We start from the raw sequence: 9,143 nt of genomic DNA on the forward strand, positions 1-9,143 counted from the left end.
GGTTAAGACACTCAAGAATATCATCCTGAGGCCTAGGGTTGCAGATTTCTCTGTCACACCCTCAAGGTATTGTTTTTCTCCCATCCTGTTTCACTGACAATCTGCCGGCAAGTGTTGATTGCATATTTTTTCCAGCAAATCCAGAGTTGTTTTCCATGGTCTGCTACTGTTGATGTGATATGATGTTATACAATTGTTATGACTTAGATCGCGCCGTTTTGCACAAGGCTACCTCCCCCTAGGGGGTGACAAGCTGATCTTTTCTGGCTTAAAAGGGAGACACCTGTGAAGGGTGGGAGAAAATTGTGTCCACTTAAGACTTGTAAGTAAATAAATGTTTAAATCTCTGAAAAGAGGATATACAAAATGTCATTTTTTTTTTATGTTGAGCGAGCTCTGAGAACTCTGTTGGCCATGAATTGTAAAGGATTGAATACCAGTTGATAATTAGTACATTTGTATTTCATAATAAACCAAAAAGTATGTACTTTCCCAATATTGAACTAGTATTACAAATTTACTAACAAGCTTCTATAAATGTATCATTTAGCCTTTATATGATATATGGTGTAGTCATGTTTTCTAAAATTAACACCAAACTTCTCTTATGAAGGTTATATTTTCTCTAGAATGCAGAAAAATAATAATATACCACAATGTGAAATATGTAGTTTACATTATTTATTACTTTATGGCATGGATTGAACCACGAATGAGAAATCTTAATGGTACATGTAACTATAAAAAACTTAACTAAACCACCTACAGTAATGCATACAAAGAAACCCTGATAATCCAACCATCTTCAGGTCAGTTCTCAGTAAAGGTGGCTGCATCATGAGAAGATAGAATTACTAAGAATGATTTTGTACAAGAAAATGTTCACCTGTCTCCTTTAAAACTGTCTGGATAGTGGAACAACCAGATGGTGACTGGATTAACAAAGCTGACTGTATTTTAATGTCGGCTGCAACAAATATTTTTAAACTAAATACTAAAACAGCTTCATAATATCTGTACAAAGTTCAGTAACTGCAGTATATTGTTCCACAAAATGAAATGTCTGGAGTTCATCCATTTCCTTTTTTCCATATAATCTGAATAATTTGTCCACTCATCAGAAATAAGTTTAATACCGCTGTAATGACAACAAAATGATAATGGGTTTGTATCTTATAATCTTGCCAAGATCTGTTCTCCAACTGTTCCTGATTTATGTGAAAACACTAATTGAACAACTTCAGTAATTTTTAATTGTGAGACACAGAATGTTTGATTCCTTTCGACATACTGCACAGCAGACATTACAACCTGTAACGTTCTTCCTAAAATCTTGATATCTGTCCTCTGCAAACTTTGAATCAATACACAAGCTTTGGCTGTTGTGTTGGGAGAATTCCGAACCTCTTCTTGACTGTTACCCGATGTCTGGAGTATTTATCATCTGGGGAGAATCTCGCCGGGTGGGCAGAAATAGTAGGCTTTCCCTTAGGATCTTCTCTCTGTAAAAAGATTCAAAATGGAACATGGGTACATTTTATTTATATCTTTTTTCTGGTCTGTCCACACTTTTTTTTGACAAATTATGATAACATTAGGTCAAACAAAATAAGCTATGTTTCCATTAAGGATCCCTGTCTCACTACAGTGTTTTTTCAAATCTCTAACCAGAGTTGTCTTTCCTTACACTCTATCAAACCTCAGTCAATGGTTAAAAATTAGTTTGCATTATAATTATTATATATAATTAGCCTTTGATCATGTGACACTTGGCCATTGGCCATCAAACTGTACAATATATATGGCAGCTTTGGACAAGTTTGACTTGATCAGACAGGTATGACTTTTTCTGTCATATGTATTCTAATTCTTGGCTTTATTGCCTTTTAAAACCAAAACATGGTTCATATTTCATTGCAAGTTGATAATATGATCTCTTAGGGTAATCACGCATTTGATGTGGTTTCGATTATGTTTCTATCAAAATTATTTGAAGAAAGGGGCATGATTCCATTAAACAAAGGTCTGGAAGTGAAAAACTAAATTCTGGTACAAAATTGCTGGGTGTCCCTGTATGAAGTATAAATCATGATATCGGTTAAGTACTTTAGGAGGGGTTCCAATATTTGTCACTTTGTAAGAGCCGAGCCTTTAAGCATTATGTGTACCAAACAGAATTTAAAATTGGTGCAGTAATTTGGGAGGAATAATTTGAACAATGAATTTCAACAAAGGGGCATAACTCCATAAATTTGTAAGGTAACTCCAGTCTATATACTTTATTCACCCCCTCTTATGTAAAGGTTATGTCTACCATATATCATTGAAATCTGTGCAGTACTGTGGGAGGGGTCTCCACATCAGTTGCATGGATCTTACATTCATGAAGTTGGTATCAGCAGGTATATTCAATTCAGGGATGCCTATGTATGAAGTATCAATCAAATTGATGCAGTACTAAGGAAGATGTGTTGCAAATAATTCTATGAAAGAAATGGGCTAAGTCCATAAATATGGAGGTAAATCCAGTCTATATATAGTTTATTAACATCCCCTCAATATAAGTAGTATGTGTACCAAGTTTCATTCAAAGCCGTACAGTACTACTTTGGGAGGTGTAGTTTGAGCAATACTTTTTTCAAGAAAGGGGAATAACTCCATAAATTGGGGAGGTAACTCCAATCTATGAACTATATATACACTAGCTGTGATAATGTAGCTTTCTGACGATGAGAGATTTGGGCAGAGGAGGCCAGGTATTAATATTAGTACTATATATACACCTCCAATATATGTACTTTTTAAGTGTTCGGTAGCTTTTGAGATCACAAAGGATCTGCAGAATGTATCACTAGTAATATAAATAAGCGACATCAGAACATATATGTTGTTTTAAATATATGTCTTCAATGTAATTTATATGTACACGTTTTCTGTTTATTTTTTACAATCAACGGCATGTCACATGTATCAGTTGAAAGGTTGAAGTATTTTAACTGCGTGTATTAATACACATGGGACGATATACATATACAGGTGTGACACGCTGTCACTCGTAAAAACTTAATTCATCTTACCTTTTTATTATTTTTTCAAATATAAAAAACTTGTGTGGCAGTTTTTTAATTGTACATAGGATTACGGTCGCCAACGAGCTAGAGGGAATTTCTAGGAACCTGGAGATCGAGGGTTTGACCCCTGGTGGATGCACACTATTCTCGTTCCTGTTTACAAATGGTGTCTGTGGCCATCCCTGTGGTGACAGGGAGTTAGAACCTGGCTTGTTGTGTTCGAGGGCGAACACATTGAAAAAAGGGGGGGGGGGTAGTGTGGCATATTATTATTGTACATAGGATTACGGTCGCCTACGAGCTATCTAGGGAATTTCCCTTAAGCTCATCAGTGCCAGTGGTAGAGCGTCCGACTAGGAACCTGGAGATCGCTGGTTCAATCTTCGGTGGAAGCACACTGTTCTCTTTCCTGTTGCACTTGATATACGGGTGTGACCACAGGGTTTCGTTACAAATGTCTGAAATGCACATATGCTATACTGATAATGGCATGGGTCACACATAAACATACACGTATGTTTATGTGTGTTGTGACCCATATCGGTATAGCATATGTGTATTTCAGACATTTGTAACGAGACCCTGTGGTGTGATATAGCAACATGAATAATTGGTATTTTTAAATATTGTGTGTGATAGTTTAGTGTGACGGCATGGAAGTAGATCTATAACACCGTATACGTACACGTTACATTTTGTTAGTTCATCTTCCCATTGGCATTGTAACGGTGACGTAGTTAAATAACACATGTTTACGATTATTATTTAGATCATACAATAGCTACCTTCAATGTGTAAACTCGGTCTCCCTTTTCGTTGAGGTAATACATCAGATACATTATCAGTAAGTTTTGTATGAACAATTTACAAACAACGAACTTCAGCTGACTCCGAACCACGAGGCGGAAATAATAATCTACGTGCCTGTTGCTCTTGATACAGGTTTTTTTTTACGTATTTTTCAAGCGTTTTTATGATTATTTGGGGAATTCTAAACTTGAAATCTGATAACGGAATCAACGAATCCGAATTATCGATGCATCCTGCATGCATCCTATATGTTAACCTCTGTGATTTTTTTGTTATCATGTTCAAAACGTAGACATGTTGGGTCATATATAGCTGTTTGTTTAAGAAATAGTGACTGACTTTGTGATATGACACATTTTTCAGGTGACCCTTGGAAACGACTCCGGTGAGTAGAGTACTGTACACTTCTTATCGGGCCAAATCTATGTTATTACAACCTTCTTGTGCCATTATTAATGTAAAACACATAATCATATAGCAGTCATTTTTCATCGGCCTAACAACAACAAAAACAGCCATCCTTGCAAACTTTTTTTTTTTTTTAATTTATCAAAATATAAAAAAAAAAATCTATATTAAAACTGTAAATATGGGTGACCTGAGGCTATATCAAAATTATAGTGGAAAATTATGTCTGGCCATTTTACCTTTTAAGTGAGCTAATTTAGCCAAATGAGCTAAATCATATACTATCGCCACTGTTGTCTGTTCATAAACATTTTCTTTGAACTACTTCTCAAGAACCATTCTGCCAATAACAACCAAATTTAATGTTTAATTATCAGAAGAAAAAAGGCTGTCCTCTTCCAGGGGTGCATAAAAGAGCAAAAAATGGGTAAAATTTGTGGAATTAAAAATTTCTTCTTTTATTTATCAACAGACTTTAGTAAACAAAAGAAGCCTGATCTATAGTGATAATTGTTCCTCCGTAAGGCACAAGTCTGAAAATGTTGGACATGTTCTGTGCCTGTGTTATTCATACTGTAACCTATGCTTTCTTTCGTAAAAACATTATAATTTGCTAAATTACTCAGATGATTGTTATTAAGAAATTACCAATGGTATTTTTTTTTAAAAATCTTGTATACCTAAAATGTCCCAACCAAGTACAAATTACATCATTAAAAAAAATGGGTGAAATAGCAGGGTCCAGTAAGAGAAATAGAGGTAAATCTTTAAAATGATAATCATTCACTTTCAGGTTAGATAATTATAGCAAATGTTAGCAAAAAGTTGGTGTAAAGAATCTCTGGCACATTTGAAATCCCAGATACCTGCCTTGGCCTTTGATTGGTCGAGACAGGGTTTTAATTTATTATGCTCTAGTTGAGGTAATTATAAAATATTTTAATAAATGTGTGTATGCATTTGAATGGACTTATTCACTTTGCACTGAATTTAGTAATATGTGACATAGTTTTATTTTTATTTTAGACCTCTGTGTCACTTTCTTTATAGGACCTAATTAGCTGTTGGGAGGACATCAACCCCAAACAAACAGGCTTCTGTCTGATGTCTCTTGATTGATTTGAATCAACTTATTTAAACAACAATGAGTGCACATACCTTTACTTATTTCGCCTATGGGAGCAACCTGCTGAAGGAACGCCTCTTACTTAGAAATCCAACTGCTGAGTTTAAGTCTATTGCAAGCTTAAAGGTAACTGACACATTACTCTAATGATTTAGTATAGAAACATATCTCATAAGGGTGCAATGTCTAAAGAAAAAATCCAACCAGGAGAGTTATGCATTTGAATAAGAGTGAGGCTTCGATAATGTCGTTAAATTATTATGAATTTGTACCCAAATTGTAATGGGTCGATTGATGGTAAGCAGGTATAGTTCTGTGGGCATTCGACAGTGAGGGTCCCAGGTCTGGCCGTGCATTTTCCCACTCCTGTTATATTTGGTGCCTGTGACCAACCCTTGTTTCAAGTACTAGGTGAATACTTGATGAGGGGTTACCCTGGGTTGCTTATAGTTGTGTCTCTGGGGTCGAAGACTTAGAAAAAGGAGGGACGAATGTAGGCGGATGGTTCCAGGTTCAAATACCGGTCTAGCCGTGCAATTTTTCTGCTCCTGTTACAAAATATTTATACAAGTAGGAAATTGTGTTAAAATGATATCAAGTTTCTATTCTAAATGCTGTCTTGAAAAGACAATAGCAATCGTTATGTTGGGTTGATATGTCATAGCATCAAGGTTTTATAAAGACATCAATTAAACACAAATTATTTACTGTTTAATTGTCTGGGAAGAGGGTGCCCCCTGCTACAATCTCATAGACATTTTTTTTCTTTTTTAGGATTATAGATTAAAGTTTGAAGCTATTCAGGATCCTGACAACAGTCGATGGCATGGCAGCATTGCTACCATCGAGGAGCAGACAGGAGCCAATGTGTGGGGTGCAGTGTGGGAACTGGATTTAAAAGATCTTCCTAATCTAGATAAGTAAGAATCGAAAAAAAAATCTTGTGTAACATGAGTGAGAAATATGAAAAAATATTCTACCCCTGAGTGAATATTACTTTTATTTACCAAGAAACCAAGAATATTCTCATTCTGTTTATTACTTTTTTTCTTTATAAGGAAAGATTATAAGGGCTCTCGTTAACAAATAATCCATTTTAGCTGAAAGAAATGTTCAAACAATGAATATCACAAAAAGAAAATGCTAGGAAATAGTGTAGTACCACAATGATAATACTCACTGGCAATTGTTTGCTATTTCACTTTTTAGCCATGATCTTTCTTATTGTTCAATTAGTAGTACTTAGAAACTTATCAACTACATAATAATAATAAAACTTCATACATTAACAGTAAAAATGTAATGAAAGGCAGTTAAACGTTTAATAAGTAAAGCATTAATTGACACAGCTGTACCATCTGCATCTCACGACAGCTTGGACTACGTAAGCACCTGCTAGTTAAATCATCATTCTTCCTGTGTCTTCCTCGTTATTAACATTATCACTATTTCTTCATAAAGATCATAGAAGATATAGAACTGTATCTTCTCACATATACATAACTCTTGCATTTGAATTGCAGGTAATTATTGCATAGATATTAGAACAGTCAGAATAACAATATCAGAAATCAATAGTATTGTGTATTTTGTCACTGCTATGCCAGAATCGTTGCTCTCCTCTATAAGTCATGCAGCTATTGAAACAGCTAAAAAAATCCAGCACTTATGTAAATAAGATATATACACAGCCTCAGACAAAGAGATTAGGACAGGAACTTTATAATTTCAAATCTTTTCTAAAATGATTACACATGATTTTTATAAATAAATTGAAACAAATCTACTAAAAAATAATCATCAGAAATGGTAAATAATATCTTTTGTGATGGAAAATTATCTTTATTTCACACTATTTTGTTGCACTGTGAGACTCATTTGTTCAAATGATTTCAGACAAGAGGGTATCTACAGAGGGTTTGATGTAAAGGTCGTCTATCCTGAAGGTCAGGAGGTCGTCTGTCGTACCTATAAACTGGATAAGACTGGCAATCCTGCCTATGACAGTCGACCATCGCCACACTACAAGGATGTGATCCTACGAGGAGCCAAGGGGCTACAACTGCCCCACGACTACCTCAACTTTCTACAGAACATCCCCGATAATGGCTATCAGGGTAGTGTGAAAGTTTATGAGGATGTGCTGAAAATGCTTGGAGAAACAAAATAGAACTAAGGACAAGTCATAATAGTAGCCAGAATATACAGAATAATGCCAAATAATAGGACAGAGAAACTGGAAATGTATATATACATTTTTTTTTTCATAAAAACATATTTCTACCACTTCCTATAAATCTAAGTCCCATCCATTTCTCCATATCTATTGGTACCATCTGTCTTTTAATCCGACGCATTCCTCTTAGTCCCACCTGTATCTTTGTTCTTGTTCTTTTTTTTTTTACTTTAAGTATACTTATTTTGTGATTATCATAATCTTAGCAGTATTATAATCGTAGTACCTTCCTCATTATCTGTTTTACACTAATTCATATACATTGCAAACTATAAACTTATATTTCCTGTTGCATGTTATTCAAGGAAAGAGTCAGAGCATTCATTTATGATTGAGCTTTTAGATCAAAATGTAATATATGTCTCATAGCAATAATTTGTTTGAAAAGTTTTTTCACCTCTCTTGTTTAGGATTTATACACTGTTGAAAAAGTGATGCTGAGAGGCTTCATGTGGGTAGTTGTTGAATTGTTGAAAATGCGGTATATTCATTGGTACAGTTTCTGATGTAAGGCTATGAATAATCACATGTAATTGTTAGCGTACAATTGTATTTTAAAAGTAGGTAAATGCATAATTGTATTTTTTGAAGGATTTTTTTCAGATAGGTACAAATATATATTTATATATATATTATACTGGTTAATATAGAACAATAGATAGGTACAAGTATATATTTATATATATATTATACTGGTTAATATAGAACAACAGATAGGTACAAATATATATTTATATATATATTATACTGGTTAATATAGAACAATAGATAGGTACAAATATATATTTATATATATATTAAACTGGTTAATATAGAACAACCAGTGAAACATTTATGTGTGATGCTTTGATGCCTTTAGTATGATATGTATTCTGTCAGATTTATCAGAAAAAAATACCAGTAAAGTATTTATAATATGTACACTTAGGTGAAAAAAGTGTACGAGATGACCATTTAATTGACAAGTCAATTTATCTATGCTTTAACTATCCTATAGAATTATTGCAGCCATGGAATAGCAACAACCAATAAGCTCCACAAGATACTCCAAAATATCTTAGTTCTGTTTGACTTAAGGATATTACACCCGGAGAAAATAATCACAGAATATATGTTCTAAGTTGGATGCAAAACATGTGAAGCATTGTATGTTGGAGAGACTGGAAAGCAGTAATGACACTGAAACCCAGTACAATGTAGTAAATATACATTGATTCTGCTGATGTTAGGGTGTGAATAACCACTGGTAACTGTTTACATACAATTGTATTTGCAGCGGAAGTAAACACATGGTTGCCATTTTTGAAAAAGAATCTTCAGAAAGGTACCCATATATGTATTGTATAAGGTTCATATAGCACAACCAGTGAACTGTTTATGTGCGACATTTGATGAATAGTACGATATATACTCTATCACCTTTATCAGACAAATGACCGGTAAGCATTTATAGTACATGTGTATGTACATTTACGCGTTAAAAGTGTATGAC

At 34.2% G+C, this 9,143-nt stretch overlaps 1 protein-coding gene across 2 annotated transcripts; it reads left to right on the forward strand.

Annotated features, from left to right (window-relative positions):
- The first annotated feature begins 4,055 nt into the window (after positions 1-4,055).
- LOC110466847 (gamma-glutamylcyclotransferase-like) lies at positions 4,056-8,357 on the forward strand. 2 transcript variants are annotated; one of them, XM_021523632.1, is made up of 4 exons: positions 4,056-4,266; positions 5,316-5,541; positions 6,190-6,335; positions 7,312-8,357. In XM_021523632.1, exons 2-4 carry the CDS (start codon positions 5,434-5,436, stop codon positions 7,583-7,585), a joined length of 528 nt encoding a protein of 175 aa, XP_021379307.1. In that variant the 5' UTR covers positions 4,056-4,266; positions 5,316-5,433; the 3' UTR covers positions 7,586-8,357. The 2 variants fall into 2 exon arrangements, with proteins under 2 accessions (XP_021379307.1, XP_021379308.1); XM_021523633.1 differs by having other exon boundaries at positions 5,340-5,541.
- Positions 8,358-9,143: the final 786 nt, after the last annotated feature.

Source organism: Mizuhopecten yessoensis, unplaced genomic scaffold (assembly GCF_002113885.1).
Source record: "Mizuhopecten yessoensis strain PY_sf001 unplaced genomic scaffold, ASM211388v2 scaffold11145, whole genome shotgun sequence".
Classification (NCBI taxonomy): Eukaryota; Metazoa; Mollusca; class Bivalvia; order Pectinida; family Pectinidae; genus Mizuhopecten; species Mizuhopecten yessoensis.